The sequence below is a fragment of the Pteronotus mesoamericanus genome, unplaced genomic scaffold, assembly GCF_021234165.1.
Source record: "Pteronotus mesoamericanus isolate MK-2021 breed Mesoamerican mustached bat unplaced genomic scaffold, CSHL_Meso_final contig_24, whole genome shotgun sequence".
Lineage (NCBI taxonomy): Eukaryota > Metazoa > Chordata > Mammalia > Chiroptera > Mormoopidae > Pteronotus > Pteronotus mesoamericanus.
Genome location: NW_026555100.1, coordinates 3102676 through 3115994, shown reverse-complemented (window position 1 = coordinate 3115994; position 13319 = coordinate 3102676). Strand labels below are relative to the sequence as shown.

The 13319-nt window shown below is 37.0% G+C and overlaps 1 protein-coding gene across 1 annotated transcript in view; it reads left to right on the top strand.

The window, feature by feature from the left end:
- LRMDA (leucine rich melanocyte differentiation associated) overlaps positions 1 to 13319 on the top strand; it is a 1077594-nt gene that overhangs the window by 845908 nt on the left and 218367 nt on the right. The window contains exon 7 of the mRNA XM_054572518.1: positions 11494 to 11578. Within this exon, the coding sequence (XP_054428493.1) occupies positions 11494 to 11578 (85 nt within the window). The remainder of the gene's footprint in view (positions 1 to 11493; positions 11579 to 13319) is intronic.

The following is a 13319-nucleotide window of genomic DNA, read 5'->3' as shown; positions in this document are numbered from 1 at the left end:
TCCCCACAACTGTTTCTGAATCTGCACACGACTTTGCACCAATTAAGACATAAGAAAAAAATATATAATTTCTCATTCCTTTGGCCTGGTGGGTGTATGTTGGGAGTTGGGGAAACAAGTGTGCAGCTTTTCTACCCATCCCAGGCACTGCCGTCAAACAAATCAATTCAGCCTTCAGAGAGGCATCCATTGCCTTGTGATTATGTTTGTGTAAAGTCTCGGAGTCTTTGATCAAAGAATGGCATTTCAGGCCAGGCCTTAATCCTCGCTGCCTTAAGGTGTTTAAATGAGTAAAAAAAAAAAAAAAAAAAAAAAAAAAAGTTGATAACAGCTGGGACTTAAATTTGCCTTTGCGCAGCTTTTGTTTTGAAAGGGCTTCTATTATCTGTGGCTTCCCTTTTCGAAGCAAAGATGGATCGTTGGGTAAACCAAAAAGGGAAAGAGGATATGGGAGGAAATGGGCGGAGACTCTGAATTAATCTTCTGAGGAAGAATGTTTGATCAGCAGGGAGGAGAGGATGGAAACCTCTGATGCTGACAGCAGGCACCTTTCTGACTAGGGTGTGATTGGCACCTTTGAAGCTTCAGTTGGGAGCCAGTGTCCAGTGGGTCGGGGCTTCCTCTGTCTGTGGGTGGTGGTGTTAATAATGTGGCAACTGGAAGGATTAATTGCAGACAAGCAGCAGGATTACGAGGAGGGCTCCTCAGCTCTAAAAGGAACAGTTCGAGGAAAGCCTCTGATCTGTCAGCCTTAGAGGAAATTAGTGGGGGCAGACTCGAGGAGACTTTAAAAAAAAAGGCATTTAGGATATTAAAGCAAAATGTGAAGAGGATATTGAAATAGGGCAATAGGCGAAGGAGTGCTGATCTCAAAAGACAGTGTCCCCCTCCTCCTACTCGGAATTTCCATGATTTCTCCAAATTTCACAGACGCCTTCTTTTTATGGTTCAGCAGAGTGATTTTACTTGCATTGCAACAGGTTAGGGAAGGGTTACACTGTATTCACGGCTGCACCCAAGTTCCTGTGCAAAACTTGTTTGCTCCCTACCACCTGGCAAACCCAGAATCTCCTGAAGCTAAGGCTCCCAGTATAATTTTAAAACAAGTCAAAGCATTACTGACACCCTATCTGCATTAGCTATCTATTGTATATTTTACTTCTTACCCTTCTGGTTCAAGTCGGGATGTTGCCCATAAATCCTGTGTTACCATTAAAGAGGCCATTCATCACGCTTCCTAATGTGATTAATCAAGATACACCACAGTACCCTTAAAATGAGATCATTTTGATAAATCATGTATGACATGAAAAGACTTTATTCCTTTTAAGTGCAATTTAGACTGTAATTTTTTTCCTCATTTATGATTCATGGGAGAAACATGGATAAAATTCCCTTGCACAGTTATACCTTATCTACAGCAATAACTCAAAACTGCTTTTAGATGAAAATTCAGAGTCTTATTCACCAAAGCTGAATGCCAGCTCATTATTTTCTGGCATTCAGTAGTCCAAAAATAATGTCTGCACATTAAGCGGCATTCTCAAAAAGTTGGAATTGGCCCGGCACCAGCCACATCAATTACACTCTATCATCCTTAATAAGGAAGAAATATCAGATGTCCTTTTGGAGTTTTTTGGAATCAGTAATGCTCAGCCTTCACCTTCCCAATTTAGAATGATTTGGAAACAAAAATGGTAGGAACAAAAAGTGTGGGGATTTCAGCGGCTGTACATGACTCTTTCCCACTGCTGTGTACAGCTCAGGGGAGGCACTCTCCCCCTCCCATATGGCTCATGCTTTCTTTCTCATTCCCTTTTTCTTGTTTCGCAGATGAAACTACCATTTTGTGAGGCTGAGTTGTGTTTTTAAGTTGCCGGATCTGTGATGCGGGCTTTGCTCTCACAGCTGTCACAATAATTTGGGAAGCGATATTCATAACCTGCAATAGAAAAATAATTTGAAAATGTGCCTTCTGGTGAGATCCATCAAGTTTAAGGTCACATTTTTGGTTAAAAGGCAGACACTGATGCTATTCATTAAACTGAAAAATGGCTTGTTTTCCACCAATACTGAAATAAACTCTGGATGAATGTAGTCATGCTGGCATGCACTTATATAGAAAGCAAAAGGAAACACAGATATATTTAATTTGGACATGCAGTGTCAACAGAGTTTTAGGTCTTTCTTGAGACAGGGAATCAGGAAGATTGGCTGAAACAAATGAGAACAACCAGAAGTTCATTTGTTTCTTTCAGAGGATGAGAGCATTTAAAGAAGGATTCATTGTCTAAGATTTAGACACACTTGTGTTTTTCCAAACACTGTTACCTGTAAAGAAGGACTTGATCAGTATGTAATTTATTTCATGGCTGTTCTTAGGGATTTATTTTGGGGAGTGGATCAAAACCCTGTGTTTGTGTTAAGTAACCCAAGAGTGCAAATTTCTATTCATTGCCACGTAATGTGGCAAAATCCAAGTTTATTTGTGATATCATATTCATGCTTATATTCTCTATGCCTTAGTCAGGTAGGGACTGGCATCAAAGATTCCTTGCATATTATTCACATTTAGATTAAATTTCCCGTGCCTTTTTTTTGCTAATATAAAGAGTAAATTCAGAAGATAAGGCCATTAAGCCTGTACTTGCCATTTTTAGGTTTCCATTTCACTTTTATGACATTTTATTTTTGCTTAAAAAGATCTGTAAATTTAAAAAATATGCATGTATCTTATTTAAAAAGTTTCCTAGTTCTAGCAACACTCAGCAAAACTCCAAAGAATGCAAGTTTAGAACATAAATATTTTAAGGCCCTATAAAATTGTCAGTGAGTATTTTTTTTCCCTTTAATACCATGTTCATTTCATTCCAATTTAGTACTACGATTATATTTTCCAAAGCACCTTTTCATACAATGCACAATTATTTCATATGGGGTTGGGTAGGTCACCTCATTAAGCCTGCAAAGATCAGGCCTCTTGTGATCCCCACAAATATCCTTGCATTTATTCCTAATTAAAGTGGCCCTCCTAAATTGTCTCAAGTTTATCAATACAAATAACAAGCTAAGCAAAATAAACTGCAGTTGGAAAGTTAGTGGGGCAAGGTGACCTGGCCCCCAAATCTCAGGCAGAGCCAACTATGGTATGTCTGCAGTGGTACCCTGCCACCTGTTGGCTTTGCTTATACATAACACGGTATTGATGTCCCTCCCAGCAGAGCAGCAGCCTTCTCTGACCCCTGTCCCAGTTCATCACCCCGAGAGAAAAGAAGAGGCTGTTTGAGAATTTCAGGCCTCCTGATTTCCACTGTCATTCATTTCTTTGGCCACATGTTTCTTCTGGTAATGCTAAAAATTTATGGCTAAGCACATTAAGGGCAGCACAAGTCTTTTTCTTCTTCTGGATTATTTCATAGTTTCCTGTCATGAGGAAATCCAAGAAGACGTGTCCTCAGTGGATTGTATGTGACAGTGTCTGCTTCTATCTCAGGAATCTGAGGCATGATGGATAAACTGTCAGTTTTGAAGGATGATGTTTTCTCCATATTTCCATTATGAACCAGGCTGTCATCTCCTAATAAATTTCTGGCATTGGTATCAATTTATTTTTTACAAGCAGAGGGTCTGATGTATTTGGGAAAGGCTCTGACAGCAGATCTGGCCCAGCTTGACAGAGCTGGCTCCACCTCATTTTGGGAAACTACTTTGGTTCCAAGGACAGAACTTGACCTGTAGCCCTTGAGAATAAAAAACTCTGTGAGAGGAAGAGAGACACATGAGGCAAGTTCCTTCTTTGAAGCCAAAATAAATCAAGCCTGCAAGACTACCATGACATAATATTATTTCTAAGTCAGCCTTACAAATGCAGATGAGAAATGCCATATGAAGCTATGTACTAAAGATAATTAGACCATCACAATTGTGCCATGAAGCTACAGATACATTCATTTATACCTAGGCTGAAGATCTCACTACTTTTGCCCTCAGAAGGGATCTCTGTAGTGCTTTTCTGCTTGACAAGTGAGGAGTAGCATCCATTCACATAACAGACTTTTAATTACAAATGATGTACATGTCCCTGTCATAGCTACTATGAAGGGTAGGAGAAGCCACAAAACATTGAAACATAGTCCTACCTGTCAAGAAACTGAAAAATAGCAGAAGAGATAAGATGTTACACAAAATTAGAGTGAAGTAAAAGTGAATCATAGTTAATATTTCATGACCAATGCTAAGATCTTTGTCTCTTACCTTATTTAACTTTCACCTTTTTTTGAGGCAGTGTAGTATCATATTGATTAAGACAGTGGCCACAGTAGGCAACCTGCCTGGATTTGTGTTGTCCCTCTGCCATGTACTCATAGCCCAGGAACTTACATGCCACTTTGGCCAAGCTATTTAATTTCTCTGGGCCTCAGTTTTCCTTATCTGTAAAACAGGAATAGGGATTATAGTTGCCTCAGGGAACTGTTGTAAAGATTGAATAAATTAATACATAGAAAGTGTTTAGCATTTTCCAGGACACAAAGTAAGTGCAAATACATTCTAGCTATTTTTAACTATTACCATCATATTATCATGACTATTATTGTTATTATTTTATGGTGGAGGAAAGCATGACTTAAATTTCAAGTAAATTGCCCAAGGCCATACAGCCAGATGGAGCCTGCCTCTAAATCTTGGTCAGTGAGGTATCAGAGCATACGAAAGAGAGAAGTAGAGGATATCCAAGTTGTAAATAAGTCAATGATACAATCCTTAAAGCTTAATTAGTTTTTTTCTTATGATTTTTTCCATTCTTAGACCATAAAATAGCCTTTTTCTCCACAGCTCCAAACATGCTTAATAGAGTTTATATATAAGTGTGTGTTGGTAAATGTTCAATGACCAGCTCTCTGGAAAAAAAAAATTATGTGTACATAAGCTTATTGAAATTTTTATTTATAAAGAATGAGTAACACACAATTTACAAATAAAATTTAAATATATAACGCTTTCCACTCAGCCAAACTCATGTATCCATAGCCAACCTAAGGTTGCGATTGATGAACTAGAATTCTGACATGAATATCAACTATTTCTCTTCCGTGCTGAGTATATCAGAACTTCACTCTTTTGTCAATGACATAAACAACTTCTTTACTGGATTAGATAGTTTTTAAAAATTATAATATTAAAAATATGTCCTCCTTTTTTTGGTGCTATTCATACTACAATGGCTAACGACACAACATACTCATACCTTTAACTTTAACTTGCATCACTAACATTTTTCCACTGCTTTCTTAAATTCAGGAAATCAATAAAATAATAAATCAATCCCTAATGTGTAACATTTGCCCATTTCTGCTTTAAAGATTCCTACCATGGCCGATGTCAGGCCACCAAAGTGACATCACTGAAGAGTCGGGAGGAGATGTGACATAGCACAGCGGTAAAATGCATTTTCACTCTGTAGATACAATAGACAGACAACTTCAAGAGCATAAAAGTAAAATTTTGTCACATAATTAGGAAGTGATGAGTTTTATCACCTTCACTTTTAATATAATTTATCTAATTGTAAGTGTATTCAATTTAATTTTAAATAATGGCTGTATCTAATAACCAGCTCAGCTAGTAAAGGTAGACTCCAGACACCACTGGTTGTGTCAGCCTCAAAGGACCAAAGACATAAATCACATTGTTAACAAAACTCTGTCAATCTTTGCTTATTAATTTTTACCTATTACAAATTTTATATCATTAAAATTAAAGTGTATATGCTATTTTAATATTTACTATATTCACTTAAATATTATATATAGAAATATTTGCATTTTTCTCTTAGTATAACTTCATTTAGTTACAATAAGAAATTATGATTATTTCTAAAATGTCCAATATTTAGATTGTTCTTACTTTTTTTTGTTATGTGCTAAAAATATTTTTTGAAATCTATTGGTCTAGATGATTTTTAAGGTGTTTTAAAACTCTTACATTTTAAGATTTAATTATTTATGTGAAGGTCCACAAAATGCCCAAGCCATTTCCCTTCCTTCCTTTTTTCCATTCCTGGTTCTCTTCCCACTGCCTGCCTTCCTTCCTCACTTTCATAAATATTTCTGAACTACAGCTCTGGTCCTGGTGACATTTCAGGTACTGGCAGAACTGATAGAAATGGTGGGAAGCTCCAGGCTATTGCCTGCCAAGGTCTCCCTCGTTGCAGGGAAGCCTTTGGCACAACCCTTCCCTGCACCCTACCTCTTCTCTGACTTCTGGACTTCTGGTCCAAATTTCTCTTCCTTTCCCTAACTCACCTGAATGCTCAGCAATTGCCCAAACTTTGCCCTTTGTCCCTTCAGGCTCTCTCTTGGTTACTGACTCACCCTCAGTTCTGAGGAAGACATAGCCATTCCTGCCCCTACTCTGCCTCTCATTTCTAGTGTGGTACATGTGTGGCGGAGGCTTTCTGTCTTGCTTCATGTGGAAACGCATGGTGCTGTGACCTGTGAGCAGGTTAAAGGACACCACCTTCAGGCTGGTTCTTTGGCCTCTAACTTAATTCTTCAGAGTTGGCGAGTCTTTGCCTCTGATTCTGACAACTTGCCTCACACTTCTGTGTTGAATTATGATCATGGTCTATGCTTTTGTCTTTGACACTAAAACATTTTATTCATTCAAGCATCGTGAGTTGACTTCTTTCTGTATTTCTGGAAACATATTGGGTACAAGGGTTAATAGTATAGTTAATCTTGGAAGTTAATATGGTTAATCTTGAAAGTTCTTTGTTGCTTAAGTAGGAAACAAGCAAGGACATAATTACTGTTTCATGTGTTCAGGTGCCACAGTGGAGGTCAGGGACGAAAGTCTGTGACAATGCAGAGTATGGGGGTCATATTATGAGTTGGTGACTCTTATAACCAGTATTAATCATAGTTATATTTTTTTTTGATGAGTTGGAAATATGACTGAAGCCTTTATTTTACTTTAGTTGGTATTCTCAACACAGGGCTTGGCATATAGTAGGTGGTTATTAAATACTTGATAACAAAATGAGTGATGCTTTTTCTTATGAGAGAAAATAAATGTTTTTAGAAGAGTCAGCTTTATACCACAGTTTCAAGGAATGAATTGTGATGAAAAGTGAAGATTGCTTTTACTTGAAAGAGGCTGACAAATTTCCCAGGCCCAGGATCACTTTATGCGGCGTATGATTTAAGGGTGAGTGAGCGTGCCAAAGCGCTCCACTTGAGCTGAGTGATGGGGAATGAGTTGTGGAGCTGTGGTCTTAGATGGTATTTTGTGAAAAATAGTAAGAGATTTATGACTATTAAACAACTTTGTAGCCACCCCTTCTTGTTTTGAAGCTTGCCAAATCTCCTCCTGTGGTCTGTATCTTGCTCGTTAAGGGCATCCGTGATGTTCAGAAATATCCCCTGGAATGCGGGTTTCCATAGATTCCACCCAATGCGAAGGGTCTTGAATTTTACACATCTATCTGAAGACATTTGTTTTCTGTAACCACTGAGTGAAAATCTCACTTTGCAAGTCTCCTCTAGAATGTACTGTACTTTCACTGAATTTTTCCAGTGAGGTTGCCAAAGTTTTACCTTCCTTCCTGCATTATGGAAATTGCAGAGAGCAGTATATTAGTGACTATTAGCATTATTGATGTGAGTTTAAAAAATCATTAACAATTCTGAAATGTTGAGTGAGAGCAAAGTACAGAAACCTTCAGCATCCTTTGACAAATCTTAAGCAGAAGGACTTAACAGGCTGGAATGAGAATTTCAAGCCTTGAATTGAAGGCGATACAAATATACTATTATTTATTATCTCTTTCCATTCTATTGTCACACTCAATAGCTTTAGAAGAAATAGATATTTCATCACAAAAAAGCCAACTAGACATGAACCTTATCTATGTTTGCAAGTATTAGAAAATTGTTGGAGGAAATCTCTAATTATGGATTCATATTAATGTAGGACTATATGGATCAGAGAGAAGCCCTTCCTTTGTTTTTCCTTTCACTTTTTGTGTTTAATTTTGAGAAATTCCAAAAATATAGACAAGTTTTAAAAAGTCTGTAACTTTCTAATATTTTGACATACTTGCTTCAAGTCATCTCTAAATAATTAAAAAAAAAAACCCTTGTATAGAAAATAGAAGCCCCCCCAATCATATTATTAGCTCTAATCCTATTACTCTGTCCACTGGCAGAGGCACTCATTTTCATAAATTCAATGTACAACTTTTATAATTTATAGAAGTTTTCTGTACACATGAAATCAAAGAACTATGTTTTCATAAATAATGTTATACTACATTTATCATTTCGCAACTTGCATTTTTGTTGTGTATTAAACTTTCAGACCTCAAATTGAGATAGATAAATCAGGTTTATTGCTCTTAAATACTAAATATTATTCCATCATATGTATATACATTTTATTTATTTTTTTATCATTGATAAACATTCGCATTATTTCTATTTTTTTCTGTTATACATAATGCTGCCGTAAGCATCATTTTATGTTCTACCTTTCAGACCTGAAAGAAATTTTCCATAGTATATATTTTAGATGGAATTGCTGTATCAATTTTCAATTATATGCACATTACTAAATTACTCTCCAAAGTATTTGAACAAATGTACATTTTCACAGGCAAGGCATGAGAGGATAGGAGTTTCATTTCCTCTCATTCTCTATAGGACTTGTGATATTTAAAATTTGCCACTAAGATGGGGAAACAATTGCCATTTTAACTTTCATTGCCTTTAGTGCTAGCAAATTTGACCCTCTTCTCTTTTATTTATTGACTCTCCAGGTTTTCTCTTCTTTGAATTGCCTGCCATTTCCTGTGTCCATTTTTCTATTGTAATTTACTGAGAAGTGCATGCATTTTGGATACTAATATTTTATTGTAGACATTATAAATATCTTCTACCAAGAATGATTTAAAAAGTAAAGTGTGAAAGTATAATTCTGGCTATAGGTAGTTAGGAAATTTGACAAGGACTCAAAGATTTGAGAGTATTTGTAGTTCTGAAGATTCAGATTTACCCAAATTTCTCTGTTCTCACTTTAGGCATATCTTCTTAATCCAGGTTAAAAAAATCATTATTTACATCTTTCCACCTGGCACCTATATTTCTATGATCTCATCATTGTTATACTATGGGTACATTGCTTTAGTTTCAAGGGGGGTTCTTTATTCTTGGGTAGGGAGCATACAAATTTAAGACATTGCCTTGCCCTTTTCTTTTATGTATGTGATAATTGTGCCTTTCTGAATCATGCTTCTAAGCATAATCAGAGACCAAGTGTGTTTATCACGATTGAAAAGATTGCATAGACTTCATTTGGATAAGAGCCAAGTCAAAGACTTGGTAGTTAGAATCTTGATTTGTGGTGGTTTTCCTAAACATCCAGTCATGCAAGTCCCACCAAAAGTCATAGCTGGCAAAATTGTTCTTTCCTGGATTCCTTTCCATGCCTTGAGTTTATAAATGGACACTGAGCTGAAAAGTAATTAAATGGTAGGCATAGAATGATGACTGTAAGACAGAACTCAAGCCACACAATTTTTGCTTTGACTACAATTGGAAATAAAACTAAATAGCTATTTTACCCTTGGTTATAAAACTTTAATGTTTTGCCCAGTCAGAGGTATTTGCTGAAAGGTAGTTACTTCCAGTAATTTTAGGAAAAGCTGTCATTAAATTGTCAACAGCCTAAATTGAGATGAAAAGTACTAAGAAATATCACAATATAGCAACGTAAGATTCATATTAGAATTTTAGGCTTTTTTAGTAATGAGGTAGAGCAGAAACATTGCAGAGAAAGAAGCTACATCCTCCTATGAAGGAAGTGTAATAGATCTATGGAAAGACTGCTCTGTACCCCCTCCCCATATGTCTTGCCTCAAGCATTTGAATAGATGCCATTTTTAGAAAATTGTCATTGTGTCTCATTTATCACACAGGGATTACAAGAGACCTTGAATGCCAAATGTAGAAACACATGGTAACTCTAGTATTTGAATTTTAATCTAATTTCTGACTCTTTTATATCATTGCAGCATCCTAAGTGTCTAATGATGTAGTACCTAGCAAGTCTTATCTATTTTTTAAAATAAAACATTTTTCTTGGTGACTGAACTTTTATCTTTCTGGACCTAATACCCTTGAATCAAATTTAAACACCATATATTTCCCTTGGAGCTGGAGTGAAGTAATGCTACCTAAAATCTGTCTCTACCCTAGGGACAGAGCTTCTGATTTTGCACCATTCAAAACTCTTTATGTAAGTCTCCACTGAAAGCTGCTTAATCAAACATCTCAAATGTCAGAAACAGAGTTTAAGGGGTTTTTCTAGCAAGTAGGTCTAATCTCCTACTTAGTTTTGATTCCTATAATGTAGATAATCTCTTTGGAGAAAAGGCCTGCTGCTAGCAGGGCAAATATATCCATAGAATGTATTTCCTATTCCAGAAAGAAATACATGGCATTAATGAAATTTACTTTTTCATGAAGCTTGGAAAGGTTGTAAGCTTAGGATGTTGATCCTAGCAGATGTTCTTTTTTGGATTCTAAAAAAAAAGTAACATTTGATTCAGAAGTCTCAATAAGAGTTGCAGTAGTGATGCTTTGTGCTGTAAGAAGCCACACTCTGAATGCGACACTGGTCATCAGTTTTGAGTGACAGCTGACTTCACAGCCATGGTCCTTCCTTCCTGTCTTAGCCCCCATGCATGTAAATTAAGGCAAAGAGAGAGTTAGCAGCCTGGGTCATACCATATTTAGAGTTTGGTGGTTAAAGAACTATTTGAGTACAATAAAAAAGCATCTTCATAGACATATTTTATATCATTTTCTTATAGACCTTGGGATAAGAAAGTTTTGACAGCCTTTCTATTCCAGTTTCACTTGGGTTTCTCATTGTTCTTGTTAAACTTAGCTAGAACCCCCATTCCTGGATCTTCAATGGCTTGTATACTTTCTCATGGTCACTGCATGACTATGGAGTCTTATGCCTTCATATTCTCTTTGTCTCCATGCCACTGGGCCCACATAAAGCATCCCAGTTTTTCCCATCTGTCCCAGGGTCAAAGCTCAGTTTCGTTATTGGTTTCCATGGAAATCCACTCACAGTGAACATTTAATCTGTGGGAATTACTGGACGAAGGCATGTGATAGAAATCTAAGTATGCACCACTTCCTGCCTTCAATCTGTCTCTTTCCTCCTTTTTCTTTCAGTTCAGCACAATAAACATACAGACTCCTTCTCTCAGAGCCCTTCCACCTGTACTGAGGCTCCTCAAAGCTTTGTAGTCTACCCTGAACTCTTCAGTATATTATCTCAACTCAGGCGATTCTTGCTCCCTAAGAGTCTCAGTAAATAATATTTTCTGCAAACCCAAATCCCGAGGAGACATGTTTGGTAAATGAAGGTATTTTTTTTGTTTGGTGTTGCTTCACATTGATGTTTGCTTTTATCACACAGGTTTCCAGTGACAGTGTTGCCGCTTCTCCAGAGTGCCACTACACACCCCTGCCTTCTGCTTCCAGGGAACTCACAAGTCATCAAGGTAGGAACTCAGCTTGTTATTGCTCTCAGTGGTTACAGGGAGGGACCCTTGGCTTCACACAGCTCTGGGCTCATGACTGCTGCCTAGGTACTTTAGAAAGAACACAGTGCTTTTCAAGTCTTTGATGAGAAAACCATTCCTGTCAAACCTAGCAATTTTAACTCATATTAAACAGAATTTAGTGGCAGTCTACTGGGAAGACAAATAAATCCATGGTATAATATAATTTTGTGTTTTTTTTCTATAAATAAAGAGATTAGAGTCCTTAAAAATTACTAAGAAGATAATTACCTCCAGCAAAAGGAATGACGAGAAATTGGGAAACTCACTAATATTTGTAGAAGCGTCATTGTTTGGGAGCCCAATAGTTGAAATCTGTATTTAAAAATGAATGAACTCTATATTACAGCTAAAAGGAATTCCAGTTTTGCTGGAAATGTTGAAGATAATCAATGTATAGCTGTCCCTGAATTCACTGAACCTTGAAATGTTAATTTGGCTTACCCGGTTTTTCCAAAGCCTTTAATTCCTCTAGCTATCTCTAGAGTCTGTATGGAATATAATTTCAAAAATATCTTATCCCTAGGCTGGCTGCTTAGGTCAAGGACTATGTGATCACCTTTGTTGGAACTGGTTAGGACAGAAGAGGCCATGCAGTAGACCTGTTTACCCTTTTCATCCTGGTAATGACTACAGCCATGCTTTCTAATTGTGAACCTGCCTTGCAAGGGTAAATAAGAACAGGCTTAGCTTGAGTGCATTCTATACTTTAAACATGGTTTCCCCAAGCAGGAAATTCCCTTTGTACATATGGAGGGCATTGACTAAGGACAGTCCAGCTTTGTCATCCCAGATGTACTGCAGGGTTAGTGCAGGGAAAGGCTGTAGAGATGCCCAGAAAGTGGTGGAGCTGTTCTGCTAGGAAGACACGTGGGCTCTGGGCACACAGCACATTTCTGCAGGAAATGATCCAGAGACTAATGCGGCATTCCAGTGGTCTGTGACTTGGGTTTGTATTGCATCTTTGATGCCTGGGCACAGTAGAACTTTTCTACATTTAAATATATGTTGGGTGCTGTTGTGATTCTGTTCATTAAGTATCAGTTTTGTGAACATCAATTTTGCTCAAAATCAAGGCAAAAAAAATGCTTCCAACACGTTTATTTTGAGAGACATGCAAAGGCCTCCTTCACTAAATGTCCTTGTGAAGGTTTTGAGCCTATCTCTTTAGAAACATTTTTAAATTCCCCTAGGCAAATAATAATGCCTAATCCAGGAAGAATAACAAATCAACCCTAGCATCATATCATCATGCATTTATTTACTGGTTTCTTGTATTTGAATGAAGGTAATTTTAATGCATATAGCCTGTTGAATATACTGCATAGGAACTAAAGTCTCAGAGCCCTCAAAACTACTTGTAAAAGTTGATATGTCCATGAAATTGAGATTTTACAGCAGGAGAACATGATTAGGTAAATGTTAACCATCAATAAGACAAAGATCCTTTGTCACTGTAACAGTAAAATAATAACTCTGAACCTTGAAGAGATGGAATATAAGAAAATAAGTTTTGAAGACATTTTGAGTAATATTTATAATATGGAAAAATGCCTGAGGAGGTTAGTGTGAAAATAGGTGCTCTCGGGTAACATCAGAGCCCAACATCAATGGTAAAAAAATATTATTTAAAGGGAGCTGGCAATAGCTGTCTTGATTTTACTAGGAATATTTCCATACA